Source organism: Episyrphus balteatus, chromosome 3, assembly GCF_945859705.1.
Source record: "Episyrphus balteatus chromosome 3, idEpiBalt1.1, whole genome shotgun sequence".
NCBI lineage: Eukaryota > Metazoa > Arthropoda > Insecta > Diptera > Syrphidae > Episyrphus > Episyrphus balteatus.
Genome location: NC_079136.1, coordinates 91,939,682 through 91,961,075, shown reverse-complemented (window position 1 = coordinate 91,961,075; position 21,394 = coordinate 91,939,682). Strand labels below are relative to the sequence as shown.

The 21,394-nt window shown below is 34.3% G+C and overlaps 1 protein-coding gene across 3 annotated transcripts; it reads right to left on the bottom strand.

Annotated features, from left to right (window-relative positions):
• Positions 1-665: 665 nt before the first annotated feature.
• LOC129913796 (histone-lysine N-methyltransferase 2C) lies at positions 666-18,561 on the bottom strand. 3 transcript variants are annotated; one of them, XM_055992658.1, is made up of 4 exons: positions 18,253-18,561; positions 18,122-18,197; positions 6,730-6,847; positions 666-6,650 (listed from the first exon to the last, which is right to left on the bottom strand). In XM_055992658.1, exon 4 carries the CDS (start codon positions 6,306-6,308, stop codon positions 864-866), a length of 5,445 nt encoding a protein of 1,814 aa, XP_055848633.1. In that variant the 5' UTR covers positions 6,309-6,650; positions 6,730-6,847; positions 18,122-18,197; positions 18,253-18,561; the 3' UTR covers positions 666-863. The 3 variants fall into 3 exon arrangements, with proteins under 3 accessions (XP_055848633.1, XP_055848634.1, XP_055848632.1); XM_055992659.1 differs by lacking the exon at positions 18,122-18,197 and having other exon boundaries at positions 666-2,465; positions 2,496-6,650; XM_055992657.1 differs by lacking the exon at positions 18,122-18,197.
• Positions 18,562-21,394: the final 2,833 nt, after the last annotated feature.

The window sequence follows — 21,394 nt, the reverse complement described above, 5'->3', positions numbered from 1 at the left end:
AAACGATTTTCAAAAAAAAAAAATTCATCAAAACATAGGTCTAAAACAAACATTTGAATTCAATCATCAAAATCCTTTGAGTAGGTATATGAGCGGTACCGTTACAAAAACCCTTTTGGAGAGTCTCCAAGTTGATGCCTATGGCAATACGAATTATAAAAATTCGAATGAAAAAAGTGCTTGTAAATTGAAGTTTCGGTAGTGTTGGATGGTTGGCTCTTTTTTCTAGAAAAACTCGCTAAAATGTGGGGCCCCTACATGGATACATCTTTAGCTAAGCTGTTGCTTTATAACAATGGGCATTAATTTCCCACAGCAAATAAGAAGAAAACAAGTACTAGTTACATTACTTTGATTTCAATATTTTTTGTTAACGACACTACAATAACTTATACCATTCTAAACAATAAAAAAGTTTCCACCATCACCCATAGCCTTATGGTCCTGAGAGGGTACATAATTTGTTGTCCCCAATTTGAATTTATATTTTTCTTATTTAATAGTTTAATAGATTCCAAACGACGCCAGTGGATACCAAAACCCATACCTTGACTTAATTGCACGCTGAAATAAATAAATAAATTATAAAATAATTTAAAAAAAAATAATACACACAAAATTATAATTACATATACATCAACATCTCTTATATACATGTATTGACTTTTTTTTATTTTATTTTATTTAAAAAGTATTTCTCTCTGTTTCTCTCTTGTTTTTATAGCTTATATATTAAAAACTGGTTTTTTTTTTGTTAATGCACTTATTTTGTTGTTTTTTTTTTTTTATTACATTTCTAAAAGTATGAAAAACTATATTTATTATTTATATATATATATATATCTTCTTTTTGTTTAATAAATTTATTCATTATTCTTGTCATTATCATCGAATACCAACTTATTTAAAATGCTTTGATCGGACGATAGCTCATCGAGCTCTGGATCGCCGTACTCGAGAATGTTGAAATCGTCGCCCATTTCAGCGGTGAGTGACTTTAGCAACTCATCATCATCGTCATCACCGTCCTCGATGCCTTTGAGAATGTCGCCAACTTCTTCAATGGCATGGTCGTAGCTTGGCAACTTATCGAGATCGGCCAGGCAGTCGGCCGCCACAACGCTCGGCTCCATCATGGCTTTGACAGCATCTGCTTCTATTTTCATCGGTGTAAGGCGCTCGGCCAGAGCTTCACTGATAGTGCATGCCATTTGACGACTGGCTTCTAATTTGGTGTCGGCAAAGATCTCCATATTTACATCGTCCACGACAGATTTTCGATCCGACGAGAAACTCTCCTCTTCGCTCTTGATTGTATTTAGATCGGACAGTGTCATATTAAGGTCGTCCAGGTGATCGTTTCGCGTGTAATCCGAATTGTATTTATGACCACCGTCAGTAAGGTGGTTCATGTCCAGAACATGCATGTTCACTCGACTTGATGGATTCTGCAGCAACCGTTTGAGTTGTTCATTTTCTTTAATTGTTTTTATCTCCTGATCGAAACGCAGAATTTCTTGATTGAAACTATTGATTTCTTCGGACGTGCGGATACTTGTCGAATTTGGTAAGATGGTTTGGTTAGGCGGTACAGAGTATTTATCGTCTGTACCACAAAGATAAGAGGTGGTAGTGCGGTAACAGTTATTCTTATCATCATGCGGCGTGCTATTCATATTAAATCTGTTTTCAACGGTGAGTGGATATGAGGGAGGTGCGCCCCGTGGCGTAACTATATTGCTTAGTGGTATATTATTATGGTTGGTGTTGTTATTATTATTATTGTGATTGTATGTCGGCGTTGTCGCCGTTGTGGTGACTTTTGAATGGTGATAACTATTCTTTTCTGGATTCTGCTGCATTTTTTGTACTCTGACGTATGCTCTGTTGTCTTTTGCCTTCTGCAGGAAAGGTCCTTTTTTGTCCGATGGCAGCGATCGCCAGCGCTTGAGAATCTGTTTACAACGATCATTCCAGTTGGGATATTGCTGCTTAAGTTCTGGATGTTGAGTGTTGGCGTATAGGACTGCCGAAATTGTTGCGGCTTTGCCTAGTTCCTCGTCCTTGCGCATCTTTTCGGCTGTTTTTTGTGTTCCGCCGACACTAGAACCAGTACCACCGCCGCCCACTGTTAGTGTCTCCAGTTGTTGGACATTGGGCTTTTTAGCAATAGGCACTGCATTCTTTATTGACAAGTGCACATTATTGTGTTGGAGAGTTTGTTGCGGTCGAGCAGGCTCGGCATAGATGTGCTTAGGTACTATCGTCTCATGCATTATAACCGTATCAGTCGAGTTACTCGAGTTGTTCATATGCTCTGAGTGATAATAGCCATTGGTTTGTTGTTGATTTCCCATTGCGTGGCCATTTGGAATTAGCTGAATACTCACTGGATCGCGATTGTTCATCATTGGTGTGGTTACAACCGATTGTTGTTGGGGTTGGGGTGGTTGCTGTTGTTGTTGGGGTTGGGGTGGTTGCTGTTGTTGTTGTTGTGGATTTTGTTGCATCATATTCTGCTGGAAATTGTGGTGGATAATTGGCGAAGACGGCACAAAAGTGTTCGTCGCAATAGGACTACGCATTTTTTCTAAATCTCTTGTAATTTGTTGTTGTTGTTGCTGCTGTGGTGGTGGTAATGGTGGTGGAGGCTTAACAATCGTCGATACCACCGGCTTACTCATGACTTCGGGTACTGAATTATACCCATATGCAGCTGGTTGCGTAAACGTCGTTGGTCCGTTTTGCATTGGTGGCTTTTGAACAGGCACCGTTGCGATGAATGGTATCACATTGCTCTGCACACTGGGCGGTGTGGGTAAAGCATTAGACGACGTTATCGTAGCACTTGGCAAGCCATTTTTAGGCTTGGCAGGTTGTGCGATCTTTTCTTGGAAACTCTTCAGGTAATTTATTTCATCGGTTGAAAGAACAATTCCACTTCCCTCCGCTGATCCCAAGCGATTATCGTCCTCGGACGACTCACTCTCAGAAAGCGAAAGTTTCTCTGTTGTTTCATGTAGAGATTTGCCGAAGAATGCCTCCTGCAGATACGACGGGTACAACTCGTTCAACTTGGTTTTGGGTTTCTTTCGAACTGGAGCTCGTTTCTTCTTCTCTTTTTCAAGTTCTAATTGCTGAGTGGTGTCATCGTTTTCTTCCAACAAATCGATTGTAGTATCTTTTCGTACAGCTCGATTTTTAACACTAAACCCACCTATGCCTAGTTTTAAAAGATTCCTCTGACGTTTCTTCTTTAGCACTGTTACACCCTGATCATTGGTAAAGAACGAAAAGCCCATCGGCGGACTAATGGTGTCGCCGTGCCACACCATTCCGTCTTTGTATGTATTTATCGGCTCATCAATGGCCGCTTCCAGGCGATTATCTTCCCACGAATTGTCATTGGATGTGCCTGCCACCACTGATTCTATTGCTGCAAGTATTGCCGAGTCCTTGTTCACCTGCTCGTCAATTGCATTTGCTCCCCTAAATTTCCTCTTTTTCTTAATCTCGGTTTGCAGTGATTTTATCAGCTGCAAACCTTGTTCGCTTACATACACTCCGTCCATGTGATGGGCCAACTCCATCGGAGCGTTCTTCATTGTTGATGTTGTTGGTAATGTGTACCCCAGTCCGTTCTCGGGAAGCAGTTCATCTATTGAATTGTTGTCGTGCGATATTGAAGATGCTGCTGATTTTATTGCAGCCGAAGATGTGCTTGGGGCTTGATTTTTTAAATAGAAAGGCACTGCATCCTTGGGTCGGCACAATTTGCACACATATTTGCTAAGATCACAACGTTTGACCTCATCCTCAGAATTTATCGAGTCGCACTTACAATGCAACCATCGTTCACATGTGGTACACTGCATAATTATTTCACCCATTTCATATGTCACCGAACAGACTGCACAGGATGTTTGACTTGCACAGGGACCGCATTCAGAATAGCTATTCTTCCATTGGGAGTTTTTGCCTGGTTCCTTGCGACCGCAAGAATGACATACGGCACACCACTTGCACTTCCAGTTGCCGTGCGGTACCGAATCGAGGGGCGGGTCATGGCAATATGTGTGATAGGATATGTCACATTCATCACAGAGGATTAGCAGAGCGTCATCGTCCTTTTTGCCACAGCCTTCGCAAATGGTACAATCGAGGCATCGCCAACCACGTGTTAAAATCACCTTGTTTAGCTGTACATTTACACAGTACGGATGATAACACTGTCCGCATTGAGCGCAACATATAAGCTCCCTTTCATCATCGGCTCCAATAGCACCGCACATAACGCAGATATCTTGCGACAGAATGAACTGGTCGTTTGCCGAGCAAATCACGATTTTCTTGTCTATGCCTGATTCATCGTTGCGCACACCCAATCGATCTGCTGGTGGCGATGTTGGAGCTTCATAGAAACCACCCATGCCACGGCCTTTGCCTTTGGAAACGCGCTGTTTCTTTCCGCCGCTAATTTCACCCATCTGCGACTTCTTTTGCATATATTTTCCCTTACCACGATACATATCCTTAAGTCTCATCCGCTTTTTAGGCAGCTTTAGTATCGTTTCAAGTGATCTGCCACGCAAAGGAGCCGCAAATGTCTTCTCTAATGAATTTCCATCAGACCCATCAAAATTCTGCAAGCCCGCCAGCATGCCTTCACCCTTGTACGAGATCTTTTTGCACAACGTACAGATGTAATCGTAGTCTGGATTTGTTTCTTTCCGCAGATGATATACGGAGAGATCGGCTTCAGCATCGCAGGTGTTGTGCACGAATCGGTTACAGCTACAGCACTTGACCATTTCCTTATGAGCTGCCGCTCGATACGCCTTGTGGCAAATAGGACACGAAAATCCCTTGTTCCTTTGCTGATAACACGAGTCACAGACTGTGTAATTCGAATGCCATCGAGAGGAGGCTCCTGCTCCCGGCGTTCTCGACCCGCAGTCTGAGCAGATACGACAGTTGCGGCACTTCCACCCCAGTTTCGGAACCGACGCTACAATTGGTCGCAAACAATTGGAGTGATACACCTTGTGACATTGCTCGCAGGTTATTAGACGCTCGTCTAAAACATCGGTCTGCTTGCAGACTTGACAACGAATGCAAGACGTACACTGCCAACCGGCGCGTGTACCTGGCGTGTCTTTAAGGCCGATGCATGCGGTGTGGTAATGATCGCCGCATATGCTGCACATCACGTGCTTGCTGGGGTCGCCCATCAGGTTGCAGGTTTGACACGATACATTTCCATCCGTGTAATTAATTGGGATCTGATACAAGTGATCAGTACAGAAGGTTACAAATGAGGAAACTATAAGAAAGCACCCTGCCGCTGTGGCACACGGAAAATGGTACATCTTGGAGCAGTTCATTTTGCAAGATAAACTTGCTCCATAATGTTGACAAAATGAGCATTGAATCTTAAGGCTCTGAGCAGCAATCACATCGACATTTTTTAATTGACCATCATTGTCACAGACTATTCCTTGCGACCAGAGGGCACACATTTTATGTATGTAGAAGTAATTGGAATCTTGAAGATTCCGCAAGTTCAACTGATCCCGATGGCCGATGACGTCAAGCTCATTGATATCGTCTGTGTGATGATTGATGACGCTTTTGAAGCTAGATACATCTTTTGATACGGTTTGATTCGTGAGGTTAATCTTGATTTTAAGGGTATCCAATTCGGTAACTGGATGTGATGTCACATTTTCGCCAAACATGTCCATTGGAAGGGACGACTCGAACCGGATTAGCTCACCCTGGCCAAGTTGACTTTGTTCGCTGAGGTTGCAGAGGCAACAAAGCTTGCCTTCGTACTTGTGATTGAAAGTTGTGCTTTCGCTTAGCGATTGCAAACTTTCCGAGCCATCTGCATCCGATGGCGATGGATGATTGTGCGCGAGAAAGCGACCCGTCTGCATATGTTCGTCGTTCAGGTAGCGCTTTACCAACATTGATCGATTGAAGTTTTTCCGTTTCAGCTGAGTGCGAACGGCTTTTTTATAAAAGAACCCTTGAACATCCTTTCGCGGACGACCGGGACCTCGTTTTGAAAGGTACGAGAATTTGTTACGTTTTATCTTGCCAGGTATATCCAGCTGTAGCTCAAGTTGTTGGTCTTGATCTGGAGCAGGTTGGTCTTCAGACACGCACAGTAATTCATCGTCATTAAGCAATGTACTGGACGAAGTGCATGCATTTAGCGGTGAAATGTCTATGGGGTCGCAATCCAGCAGAGGGTTTAACAATTGCTCTGAAATCATTTGCTCAGTTCTCTCCTCCTGCTCCATTATTTAAGTTTTTCTATATACGGTTATTCAAAATATGTAAATTCATCTAAACAAAAAACCGGATTCCAAATACCGGACTATTTACTACAAATGCCTTAGGGCACATAAAATATTTAAGCAAACTATGCCAACCACGTCTAAGGTGGTTGATTCAACGAAGATTCTTAATCAAGTCATGCAAACTTTTTTGGTTTGTAAACTTTTACTATATAACTATGATGAGGTTAGACAGTTGTCGTTTTTCCAAAGATGAAGTATTAGTTTCAGAAAACTTCACGAATAGCCTCATGCATTACATCATTATCTTCCGATTAAAACAGTTTTTCAGTGTGAGTCCATTTTCTAGAAGGAAGAGAAAGAAAATTAAAGTGTTTTTCATTTTCACTGTCTGATTTTTAAATAGCAATAGAACTTTTCCTACCTCACTTGCATATTCCAGAATAAAAATCATAATTTAAATATTTACTCCAGATGGGCGATGCCTAATTCGGCAAAGAATTATCTTATTTAATGTAAGTAGATTTAGAATTCATAAATTTCTGAAAAAGAAATAATAATATTATAGTATATCAAGAGCTATAGCAGGATATGTTTTTAAATCACAAAAAAACATGGTAAATGTAAAAAATGTTGTACAAATCTACAAGAAATATTTTATTTGGGCCCAATAATTTTCATTAGAAAAATTTAATTGTTCAGCCTATTGAACTCATACCGCTTGTTTATTACTTTTTAATTAAAAAAAATAAATTTTCATTAGATTTATTTGGTAAAACTAACGAGAGTACCGATACTATCAGACTCAGCCAAAAGACAAAGCTTCTCCTGTACAAGCAGCTCATCAAGCCTATCATCACCTACTGTTTTCCTATCTGGTTCACGGTGACAAAATCCCATCTAAACAAGTTAGCAATACTGGAGAGGAAGATCTTAAGGATCTGTACAGGCATGTACTACGACAGGATACGCAGGAAACACGTCAACAACAAGAGACTGTATGAAGAAGCCAAAATTATAAAACTCGACAAATACCTTATCCAATCAAGCAGATGCCTACAGAACCTGACCAACCACCCTAACCCAATAATAGGAAGAATCATGAACCAGCCAATACATCCTAACCAGCGGTACTTAGAAGCTAAGGAACTTTTGGATGAGGATTTGATATCAACCAACGACGAAGAGAACATTCCCCCTCCTGGGTCAGCTCACTATCGTGGCTGAAAGCCTCACCTCTCCCTAATCCAACCTTCACAATGACAACCGGACCTGAACAACCTGAGTTAAAAAGCTGCCAACAGAATTAAAATTTTAAACAAATACAATGACAATTAACTGTAAGTTTAGTTAAAAAAAAACAATGTAAAAACGTTTGGCCCCTTTTGTGCCAACATAATACTAATGTAAATGTAAATTTTAAGATAACTAGCTTTAAGCAAATTGTATACAGTAAAACCCGGATAAGTACCTCACCTTAAATGCCCCGTTTTGTTAGGCACTAAGGCGGGTAAGTTACTTACAAGAACCCGCTTAAGTGCTCATAGGCACTTATCTCTATATTTACTTAAAAATATAAAAAAACATGTTTGATTACACTGGCAAAAAACAAAAAAAAGTCGGGAGCAAGAACTTTGTAAGTTGATTTTAATTAACTTTAGTGTGCTTAATTCAAAACTGTTTACAGATTTATTCTATCACGTCTAGTTTTTGAGCTACACTCCTCACTATTTTCGCTATAAACTCCCAAAAACTAATTTTCAATTTAGTTCTTTTTGATGTTTAGTCAAAAATATATATATTTTCCCGTAATATGGTGCTTTTTTTAAGTCAAAAACAGAAGACGCAAACTGGAATTTGGTTCAAAAACCATTCATTTCTTTGGAAAAAAACAAGCAAGTTTTGGAGATATTTATCATAAATTTCTTTTTTCAATGTCTTCGAGAAAAAAAAATAATTTGAAAAAAAAAAATAAGTAACTTAAGGACATTTTAATATGGCGTTTCGAGATTGCATAAGTAGTTTTGAAAAAAAAAAATAACTTAACGGTAATGTAATTTGACGTCAAATGTAACCAAAAAACGCGTTTTTGACCTGTTAATATTCAAGTATTTCGAAAACGTGACGTGCTAGTGAAATTTTGACTTCGGATTCGGACTCAGCACACAAAAATTCTTTAGAAAAGTAGGGTTTGCTTCCTGCTCTATTTTCGTTGCCGACCAATGTTATTAAAAACAGAATCTTCACAAACAAAATAACTTTGAAAGTTTAAAATAACTAACTACTTAGTTTCTACTTTTAGTAGAATTTTTGAATCTTAAAGCTCTTTAGCAAATGAAGTTTTTCTTACTGCTGAAAGTTGTTTCAAATGTGTACTTAAAAGAATTTCCTGCAAGTAAATTCAATTATAAGTATTTAAAATAGAAGGTAGTTAAGCGGAAAAGGCAGTTAAGCGAAAGGTACTTAAAAGATGAGTTTTATATGAAAAAATCCTTAAAATTTTGGTTCTAAAAAACAAAGGTACTTATGCGGGTTAGGCACTTAAGCGAGAGGCACTTATCCGGGTTTTACTGTATATATAATTACTGTTCAATAAAAATATCGTTAAATCGTTAAAATCGATACTATCAGAAATCTAAGGGCCATTTTTTCACTCGAAGTTGAACATAACTTGAGGATTTTTATCTGCAACTTCCGAATTTGGTTTTGTTTACTCAAAGTTGAAATGAAAAAGAAAATTTTTATTTTTTAAAAAAACGACCCACCTTGCTGTCCAGTGTCTCAGACCGCAATCCCCTCAAAAACTTTTGGGGGATATTTAAAAAATATGTGTCTAAAACGGGAGGTATGGATCGTTGTTGAGCAGGTTTCGCGATCTATAACACCTCAGAGATATCAGGGACTTTACAACTTCATGAAAGGTCGTTGCGAAGCGGTAATTTAAAATAATAGTCATGGTAGCAAATACTACCTTTTCGCAAATAAAATACCATTTAATTGAATTTTGTTTAATTCACTGCTATTATTTTGCTCATTTTAATTTGAGTTATAAGGTCGTACTATTAAAAAAAAATTTTTAAACCGTAATTAACGGTACTTGCCATAGAACCGTTTTCTTGATTTTGACATTATTAAAAAGGAGTTAACCGGTTTCAACAAAAATTTTTTTACAAAAATCTTGTTGTAGCCTCAATATTAAAATTAAGAAAAATTTTCAATACAAATATTTTTGTATTTTCAATAAAAGTTTAATTTTTTTTTTGAAAAATCAATTTTTTTTGAAAACGAATGAATGAATTTCATTTAAACCTCGTCAGGTGTTAAAACCTGGGGTCGAATTACGGCATACGTTCGTTAACGTATGGTTGCTATGTGTCCCTATCTTTTTCTACTAAATAAATAGAGACACAAATAGTAAAAACGTTAACGAATGATCGTAATCGTATGCTGTAATTCGACCCCTGATTTGACTGAACAAAATAGAATAGTAACCAAAAGTGAATTTATAATTGTGGGATTTTTGAATCGCTGAGTACATTTAGAAATGCCCTTTAAATGTGTTTTTTTCTTTTTTTCCATCTCGATAACTGTAACCTGATCAATGTTAGTTGGCTCGAAAAAAGAACTAACTCAAATTTGAGCTCAGTTTAGCTAAGCTGAGGTGTCGGATGGTATGGGCTGAACTTGTTAGGTACAAGAAATTATGAAAAATATGAGTTCGGTTTAAAAATCATCTTAAAAAATTATTCGTTAGGTAAATGAACTTTCTTTTTGAACTACCTCAAAAATAATGTAGGTCAAATAAGAGCTGAGATTAAAACCGAAATGTTCTTTGAAGTATTCACCTCGCTTCATCAATTCGCCTTATTTAAAGTTTTTTATTACTGCAATGAACATATAAGCATCTTGTTTTTGCTTTGATGCTGTTCTAGCTAGGTGTCCATACCTAGTAATTAACTTTTGTTTTTCCAATTTATCAGGATAAGTTAGTCGGGATTTAATAAAATTTTTCATGATATGCCTTCCTCTTTTATAAAAAAAAACATTTAGTTGACTGTTATTTTTTTGACAGAAATTTTTTCATTCAACTTATCAAATAAATTTAGCTTAAGAATGGTGGAATGCAATTAGAAAATCTTAAAATAGTGTATATACTTTACTTTACATTACATTGCATTTTTAGTTGATTTTTTTTTATCAAACAGCAGGTATGGTTAAAACTGTTTTTTTTCATAACTTTTTTTTATAATGGGGATACCAAAAAAATTTTAATACAAAGTTAAAGAGAATTTTGATACTTTTGGAAAATTTAATATAACTCAAAATTCTTGAAATATTATGTCGAATTCCTTTCAATTTTTTGAATCGCCTCAAAAAAATCGAATTTTTGGTGTTAAAAAGGAACATGAAAACAGACCGAATTCTTTTTGCGATTGTATGTGTGTCATTTGACAACAATTTTTACACGAACGTCAAGCTGAAACCAAAACAATTTCTGCAAAATAAAACCAGAGATTCCTTTGATCAATAATTTTGTTTATTTTCTTCGGTAATATAGATTTATTTTTATCAGAATCAAAGGGAAATTGCAGTTATTATTAAGATCTGAGTGAAGATGAAGTAGAAGGTTATTATTTTGGTCGTATGCTGTGGTTTTACAGAGAAAAAATTTTCTGACGACAATTACGAGAAGAAAAGTCACAGTAATTTGACTTTTTCACAAGAACTATGCCAGGAAAAAATATATTTTGATCGCACATTGTTTTTTTTTATTTATTTCATATTTTTCCGCAATAAAAATACGATATTGAATTAAAATTTACTCTTTATTTGAAGTTGGTGTTCTCAAATCAACAAACAACACGAAGAAAACTTTCAGCTTGACGTTTGAGAAATGTCAAATGTTACAAGTGTGTGTGCAAATCCGTGTAAATCTCTCAAAAAAGAGGGATTCAAAAAAATTCGAATTCTGCTTCGTTTGAGGCGAATTTTTTTTCTATGGAACATGATTTTCAGAAAAAATTCGCTTCGAGATCGCCGAAAATTCGATTTTTTAATTGAAAGGAATTCGACATTAATATTGTTCATTACGGTGTTTCATTTTCCCAAAGTTTTGATTTTCATATGACTTCGCTGACGCCCCGAGTCTAGCTGATACACTGCGCGTCACTTGAATAAAAACAGCAATATTTCTTTAGAAAATAGCGATTGGCGCTTTGGTGAGGTAACTTAGTAGATTTTTAGTTTTGCATTTTCAAAGAGGAACTTTTAACAAACAATGTTGTAAAAACAAAAAACCCAAAACAGAAACCGTATGGGTACTTTTGCGTTTTTTCGCATTACTTCACAAAAAACAGTGTTTTTTTGCGTCACTTGAATAGAAACAAGTTCTTAAATTAGATAAAAATGGTGAAAAATCATGGAAAACACTAATTTTAGTGAAGCAATATTAAAATTTGACATTATTTGCACATTATAACCAATTATGGGCTACGAGCTACCATTAGGCACCACAGAAAATGTATAAATAGAATTTAACATTGAAAATGCACTTGTACTGTACACAATCGTGAACCTAATTGGAGAAAGTGATGAAAGTGTTTGGTAACTTCTTACAAATTAAGAAAATGACATTTTCTACAAGTTTTCATCCGGAATGCATCTGTTTTGTTTTTATTGCGTTGTTTTTTCTGGAACTATCCTTGTGCAATCTCTAAGACGGTTGTTCTTCCACGTTTCTAAATTTCCCAAGAGCTTCTACCATTATTTCTTTGTAAAAGTTTGCATCTTTGCGTGAAACGTGAAGCTTCAATTCTGCTATTGCACATCATAAAAACAAAGTGTATTACTATAACACATTTTAGTGCCCTTTGGTGGCGATGCGATAAAAGTTATTCTTTCATAAACCAATGAAATAGGACTAATATTAACATGGTTCATCTGAGTTGGTATTTTTTCATTTAAAAAACCACTCCTTACCTCAAATATTTTCAGTTCGAATGCAACTATAAAATAGTTAACTTTTTTGCAATCTCAGTAGAACTAAAAATGTTGTTATTTTGCATTTTGAGGCTTTTTTAATGTTGTGCTCCTTTTATAACTTCCATGATGGAACAAACCAACACATTACCATCGCACTAACACCACGTTTTTGACCGATTTTAGCGGCAAAGTGAATGGAATTGCAGCTAGTTTTTAAATTATTTTTTTCTCTGCTCTTGATTTGGGTCTCACCTGTGTTATTTTTTAAATCAATCACTAGTTTACGATATTTTAAAAATATTCTCATCCAAATTTGGCAAATTTTCCAATATCTTTCGCGATTTTGCATAGTGCAAGTGCATTTCTAATGTTAGCTTTTATTTATGCATTTTCTGGGGTGCCTAATGGTAGCTCGTAGCCCATAATTGGTTATAATGTGCAAATAATGTCGAAGTTTAATATTGCTTTACTAAAATTAGTGTTTTCTATGATTTTTCATCATTTTTATCTAATTTAAGAGCTTGTTTCTATTCAAGTGACGCAAACAAACACTGTTTTTTGTGAAGTAATGCGAAAAAACGCAATAGTAGCTATACGGTTTCTGTTTTGGGTTTTTTGTTTTTACAACATTGTTTGTTAAAAGTTCCTCTTTGAAAATGCAAAACCAAAAATCTACTAAGTTACCTCACCAAAGCGCCAATCGCTATTTTCTAAAGAAAAATTGTTGTTTTTATTCAAGCGACGCACAGTGTATAAAACTATATAAAACATATATAATTCAAATTTCAAGAAGATCGGACAGTATTTACAGGTATGTATTTTGGTCGCTTTTTTTTTAAAGGAAGAAATTTCACAATGTCAGAAAAAGTGACCAAAGTGCGCAACCTCTAAACATCAACCAATCTTTTTGAAATTTGGTGTATATTATTTTTTATATCGCTCGCTCAGACTCGGGGTATAAGCAAAAGTAATAGGAAAATCAAAATTGTGGAAAAATGAAACTCCCTAATGGTGACATGCCCTAGGTGGGCTTTAAAAATTAGGGGTTGTGCACTTTGATCACTTTTTCTCACATTATGAAATTTCTTCCTTAAAAAAAAGCGACCTCTAAATATTGTCCGATCTTGTTGAAATTTGAAATATACATATATTTTTTTATCACTTACGACTCGGGGCGTCAGCAAAGTCTGCAAAAATTTCCAATTTTATTTTTTCGCCTTATAAAATGAAACATCCTGATGTATAATGTACTTTATTAAGTATATGCTTTAAATCGACTCCAAAGCCAAAAAAAAAAGTGAAAAAAATAGATTTTTTGAAATTCTTGAGCTTATTAGTTAGTCTAGATTTTTCACCAAACCTATGTACATGTCTAAATGCCTTCTATCAAAAATTAGTTGAAAATTGTAGAATTTTTGTAATGCCTGTAGTTTATAAAAACCGTTTCGTAACCAGGCACAAAGCCAAAACCCCGAATCTGCAAAATTGTAGTTCTGAGAAAAAACGGCTTCAAAGTTTTGGAAAATCATGCAATCTTATGGAAACTCGTGCAACGGAAATTGATAGTTTAGGTTTTAGATGGAGGATTGGGATCGATGCAGTGAATAGAGGGACCTATAACAAGTAAAATGACTCATTAAAGTAAAAATGCAGATTCGCAGTTTTTTGCGTTGTGCCGACGATATCTTAGGTTTCTATCATTCAATCTTTCAGATTAAGATATCAAAATTAAGATTATATTGTTGGCAAGTGGTAAATGCTAGGTGTGTTGGTTTTGTGATTAATTAAGTCTCTTATTCTGTGGCATGTTTGTGTTATAACTTCAAGGAAAATTAATTTTTTGTTCGTGTATATAGTTAGAAATAAATAGTTCGCAAAAAGCTTTAAAAGCAACATATAATAATTTTGTTTAAATGTTGAAATTTGTCAAAGACGTTTCCCCCCTCAAAAATAAAGTGAAACTTATAAAGCATTATCCTTTGTAAAATCTAATCGTTGTATTACCTTCTAATGCCAATTCATAAGAGTTCGAGGCCTCTCGTTTGAAAGGATAATTGACAGCGTACTGTGTTTCGTCACAGCTTTATTTCAGTAAATTCATGTCAAGAACCAATAAATAAATTTTGAAGATTTTGAATGAACAACAACTTGTGTGTGTTACCACCAAATTCATAGACTGGTGTTAACACACACAAGTTGTTTTTGCTCATTCAAAACCTTCAATATAAACTGATTACACAGGCAGCATCACTGCAAGTATGAAAAAGCCATAGACAAGAAATTAATCTTTGAAAAATAGAGTACTTGTCAGAAGAGGGTCAAGATGAACCAAGACGAAGTTCTATCCTTCACCATTTAGTATATGAAGGCAAATCGTCTTGAAAAAATTTTACGTGTTATTAAAATGATTGCCACATGAATATTTTTTTTTCGATAAATCCTCATCCTCAATGATATTCAATACGGTTTAGCAAAGACATCATTCTTAATGATATTCAATACGTTGAAGACTACTACTACTTCAAATCATCATTTGGAAAATAAGTAATAACGGGAAACAAACCAATAATAGACTAAAAATCAAGCGACGATAATGAAGAAATATGTTTGTTTTTTTTTTTTTATTTGTTGAGTTTTATTTAGAAACTTGTGCCATTAAAAAGAAAATATTTACAATTTTACAAAATTTTGTACTGAACTCAACACACTTCTACCAGTAATGACACATGAACTGGAAACATTAGGACTTATGTACTTTAAACTCACATGACGAATTAAGGTTTTGTTATCAAAAACTAAACTCAAGTTTTTGAACGTAAGGATTAGAAACGAAGACATAAAAAAGAGAACTCGAGTAGTTGACGTCATACAAAGAATACAATTTTTAAAATGGAGATGTACTCGATATTTATCAAGAATGGAAGAGCTAGAAGATGGTCGACACTAGTGACTAAGAAACGAGAAAAGACCAACAGGACAACCAATGAATAAATGAGCTGATGACTTGAGGCTTTTGGTACAACGATGTCAAAAACAGAAATATATGGTCAGTGTTAAAAGATACCCATGCTAAATGAAATAATTTTTAAAACATTTAAAAGACTTATAAAAATAAATTAGTATTGTATTTTTAGTTTTCCGAAAAATGTTATTTATTTTAAATAATTGTAAAATTTTAATGCCAATAAAGCTAATAATGATAAAAGCTAACAGCCACTCCTACTATTTTCTGTGCTAGAACAAGATTGAAGGGCGCAATATAAAAATTTGGGTCCCAAACATATCCAGCATAATTTTAAAATTTAAATATGAACATAATTTTTCATTACAACTTCCTTCCAAACTGCGCATACTCCTCCACTTCCCGCCAATAAATACATCAAATTACATAATCTTTATCAAAAATCTATGTTGTTAGTATACATACTAATGAGACCAAAAAACTGTTTGGTTTTTTTTTTTTGTAGCTAAACAACTCTAACAAGCATTGGTACATTGTCGCAATACCATGTGATCCTAAAATACATTTTATTTTGTAATAATATTAATTAAAAAAAAAAAAATAGAAATGTGTAGATATAAAAATAGTTTGATCACTTGTATGATTAAGGAACTAGAAAAAGAAGAAAATCAAAAGTTCTCTTCATATTTCCTAAAATCTTGAATCATTAGCCAAAACCTATTTTGCATCTCCATTAAGCTTTAGAATTTCAAAGTGAATCTGTTCTTTATATTCTATCAAAAAGTATTTAATTTTCATTTATCTTTAACGATATAACAAAAAAAATCAATAAATATTCAAGTTGTCAAGCCAAAAAAAAAAAAAATACAAAAAAAAAATGAAACAAAATTTGGGTTATACACATTTTGGTATGAAGCTAATCTTCTCTCAGTTTGTCTTCTAAACAGAACTACAAGAAATATCCAATTCATAAGTTAATGTTACGATAGTCTTGTAACAAATGCCCTTGACTTGCGCTAGTTAATCTTAATTCGACAATTTAATTTATTGATCACAAAATAATGACAGGGATTACTTCTAGCAACGTGACATTTTTGGATGGGAACACAGAACATTGCAAGCGAAACAATTTTCACCAGTGATGGGCACATAAACTGGAAATATTAGAACTCACTTCAATCTAACATGATAAATTAAGGTTTTTTCATCAAAAATTAAACTCAAGTTTTTTAAAGGACAGAAAATACAAAGGATTAAAAACTAACACATAAGAGAAAGAACTAGAATAATTGACGTCATACAAAGAATAAAACTTTTAAAGTGAAGATGGGCTCGACATTTCGTCGGCGTAAAGCAAAATTGTTTTAAGTCCTTAAGAAATCCTATGTACTTAGAACAATTTTGCTTTACGCCGACGATTTATGAAGGATTGAAGACCAAAGACGAGCGAAGCTAGTGATTAAATGGATGCCTGTAAACGAAAGAAGACCAAAAGAAACTACTAATGAAACGATGAACTAATGACTTGAGGCTTTTAAACAATAACAGGTACAACATTGTCAAAAACAGAAAAATATGGGCAGTTCTAGAGGAGACTTATGCCGGATGAAATCATTTTTAAAACATTTATAAGACCACAATATTTAAAAGACTTATTAAATTAAATGAGTATTGTATTTTTGTCTTTTAAAATAAATGTTATTTCTTTTAAATTTTCGTAAAAAAAAAAAACAAAGCTTATTGTAATGCCAAAAGCAACCCTATACTAACTGCTAGAATAAAATTGAAGGGCAATACAAAATTTGGGTCCAAATCGTATTTAGCATAATTGAAACATTTAAACATGAACATAATTTGCCATTACAACTTCCTCCCAAACTGCGCATACTCCTTCACTTCCCGCCAATAAATACATCAAATTACATAATCTTTATCAAAAATCTATGTTGTTAGTATACATACTAATGAGACCTAAAAACTGTTTGGGTTTTTTTTTTGTAGCTAAACAACTCTAACAAACATTGGTGCATTGCTCGCAATACCATGTGATCCTAAAATACATTTTATTTTGTAATATTAATAAAAAAAAAAAAAATAGAAATGTGGAGAAATAATTTGGTACCTTATAGGGGCACTGGAGATCACTTGTATGATCAATGAACTAAAAAAAGAAGAAAATCAACAGTTCTCTTCATATTTTCCTCAAATCTGAAATCATTAGCTAGACCTTCATAAAGCTTTGGAATTCCAAAGTGAATCTGTTCTTTATATTCTATAAAAATGTATTCAATTTTCATTTATCTTTAACGATATAACAAAAATATCAACAAATATTCAACTTGTCAAGCGAAAAAAAAAAAAACAAAATTTGGGTTATACCCATTTTGGTATGAAGCTAATCTTCTTTCAGTCTATCTTCTAAACTTAACTGCAAGAAAAATCCAATTCATAAGTTAATGTTACGATAGTCTTGCAACAAATGCCCTTGGCTAGCTACAGCTAGTTAATCTTAATTCGACAATTTAATTTATCGATCACAAAAATAATGACAGGGATTACTTCTAGCAACGTGACATTTCTGGATGGGAACACAGAACAGTGCAAACGAAACAATTTTCACCAGACGTCATGCACAAAATCCATTTTACCGAATCCAAAACTCAAAATGCATGAAAAAATAAAATCATTGTTTCTTTTTTTCATTAAAAACAAGGAACAATTTAAAAAAAATAAATAATATTTCTAATTCTCCTAACCTGCCGCGCCAATGGTTAGCCAAAGAAAATATATACGAAAGAAAAAAAAAAAAATAACACACAACAGCAGTGTTTTAGGCCATGACAGCGACAGAATTAAGAGGACTCGCGCTTACCCAAAAAGTTACTTAATTGCCAAAGCCCACAATCTTCAAATGCATTTTAGTGGCATTTATGTTATGATATTGCAGTCTGAAAGAGCTGCATTATGTTTAAGAATGTTTATAATATAAATTAAATTAATTACCTTTTGAAACAATCAAACATTTAAGTCCAGAAAATGAGAAAAACAAAATGTTAAACCGCTGTAGTTTGGAACGTCAATGAACTTGTTCATATATAAAAATATTCTGCAACAGCATATTTTAGCGAGCGAAATGTGATAATTACGTCCAAGCAACACGCATTTAAGACATTTATAAATGAAACATAGTTATTTGGGTATTTGTTTGTTATTAAATTAGGGTTATTAAGTCAATTTTTAAATAAGTTTTCTTTAATAATAAATTGGGCAAAAGCACTGTGAGATAAATATAAATAATGAACTACTAGTCCGACAAAAAAAATTTTTTTTCTATAAATTCAGTAGTGCCAACATAGATGAAATCAAGTATATTGACAAATATGTCAATTTATTTGTAGGTTGTTGGGCCTGTAGAAAATGTAAACATGTACACGAGGGAGATATGGTTGTCTCGTTTTGTTGCATGGTTTTTGTATATGGATTGAGAAAATGGTGGCATTCAAGTGCGTTTGTATGGTAAGGTAGTTTGGGTAGTTTGTGTTTTTTTGGTTGGAAATGGAAGAGTTCAGGCTGAATTTTTGATGGTTGAAATTGAATGCTGTGTGTTTAAAGGCACGTTCGCAAAGTTTGGCTGTGGTTAGTCAGGATTTACATTTGACGATTTTTCAATGACAGCATTTATCTATGTTGATTTACAAAGGAACGATTTTTTCAACGAAGCAGGGGTCGAATTACGGCATACGTACATTAACGTATGGTTGCTTTGTGTCCCTATCTTTTTCTACTAATTAAATAGAGACACAAATAGTAAAAACGTTAACGAATGATCGTAATCGTGTGCTATAATTTGAACCAGATCAAGCTAAAAATATAAGCTGACATTTTTTTTCTCTGTTGTGCGCTATATTTTACCATATAAAAAATGTATATGTAGTTTGAAACGAAAATGTTATTTTCTTGCTCGAGCTGCACATGTCGGTTAAATTTTGGAGAGAATTATTTCGTTTAGGAGCTTAAATCTAGCTCGATCTGCATACTAAAGTTGACTTTTCACGAGTCCATTTTAGCCGGACGATACGTCGTACGACTTAAGTCGACCAGAATTTTTCTATGGGCATTATCACTTTAGTCGTTCACACTAGTCAAAAAGCTTCGCCGCATGGCAAAAATCGACTCGTGAAAGATCAGCATTTGCCACACTGAAAAAATTGAAAAGTCGGAGTAAGCGTGAATAGCGAATTTCAAATGAAATAATTACGGAAAATAGAAAGTCAGCTTAATAAAGGCTTGACCACACCGTAAGGTATGTCCCAAGTAACAATTTAACTTGTATAAGGTTCAATGCAAACAATTTTTGACTTGTGTAAGAAGAAGGACAAGTCTTTACAAATCATTTTGGCGCACATTATCGAATTTCCTCAAGACTTTCCTCCACAGGCAATCCACAAGCTAATAGCTTGTGACAGCGTAAAACGACCTTATGGAGGCCTTTTTACAAAACAACAACGGCTATAGCTCCGCTAAGGAAGATATCACTTGCATTGGATGTTATAATAACGCCTTGTAGAGGTCGTTATAAGATGTTGAATTAATGAATAAAAAAAAGATTTTATTGAATTTTATTTTTATTATATTTATTATAATTTATATTTATTTTTGGCCATTCCAATTTTTTTTTCTGTTGTTCTGAAATGGGAAGAATTTTATTTTAACGTACCTCCACGTACCTCCGCATACCATCAGCAACCAGCGCAGCACTCTACCAGTAGACCATGCTCGAAAAATTGCATACTTTTATACAATTGCATACTTTAAAAATAAAAACATTGCATACTTAAAAGAATCTCTTTCAACATCAGTTCTTATAGATACCTTTTGTCACTTGAAAATACGAGGCTTTCTTAGAACGGTGCAAAAAGGTCTTAAAAAGGCCTTCTATGTATAACTCAAATTTACAAGGCTCCCTCTAAACACTTCTAGAAAGTCTTAAGGAGACCTTTTCTTTCCAAAATGGTTGACTTTCGTAAAATTAAGCCTTAAACTAAACCTATACAAAATATAGCTTGTCGAATCGAAAAAATTGGACCTTATACAAGACCTTACTGTAAAAACCTTACTGCATTATGGTTACTTTTAGCAAAAGTACAAATAAGTAAAAATATTTCATTTTTGATGCATCAATATTTATACTCTTTTTCTATGAAGCAATTAAAAAAATAAAAAGTAACAGATGTGTCTGTTGTAGACTGATTCAAAAAAATATTTTTTTTTTGTTCAAAGCATTATTGAAAATATTGTTGGAAATGACGAAAAAAAAAATACTGTAAAAGTTTCAGCCCTTAATATTAACATTAAGTAACGCCGCATCGCAAATTTCTATTTCCCATATGATTTACATGGGAAAGATTGTGTTTTTGAGTTTGGAATTTTATAACTTTTTAATGGTTCATTAAAAAGGCTAGATTTAATCATTTTCTTGTATTATATCTTGAGCTTTTTTGTAGAGCGTTCAATTTTATACAAGAAAATGATTAAATCTAGACTTTTTGATGAACCATAAAATTCCAAACTCAAAAACACAATCTTTCCCATGTAAATCATATCGGAAATAGAAATTTGCGATGGGGCGGTAGGTACTTAATGCTAATATTAAGGGCTGAAACTTTTACAGTATTTTTTTTCGTCATTTCCAACAATATTTTCAACAATGCTTTGAAAAAAATTCTTGTTTGAATCAGTCTAGTCTGTTGTATATCTTTCTAATTATAGTTGGGTATTCATATAAAACCGCGTAAAAATTATCCCGCCCAAATTTGTGTGGTAAAGTTTTGTATCTGAATGTGGTAAACGTGGAAAACTTGCAGTCATATTTTTGTCTACTTTGACACTGCATAATTTGCTTTAAACTGAAAGAAACATGCTTTATTTAACTAAAATAAATACTACGTCAGTGGTATTGATGAAACAGCGTAAACTTTACCACATAGCAAAATTAAAAAGTTTACCACATACGTTTCATGAACGCCCTTTAAGAGCCAGTTGTACAAATATTTAATCCGTGGTTCAGAACTTTTATCTTCTGAGTTCGGTGGTAAAATTGATTTTTACCACTGGTTCTAGGGGCATAAAGGCTGAAATAGCTAAA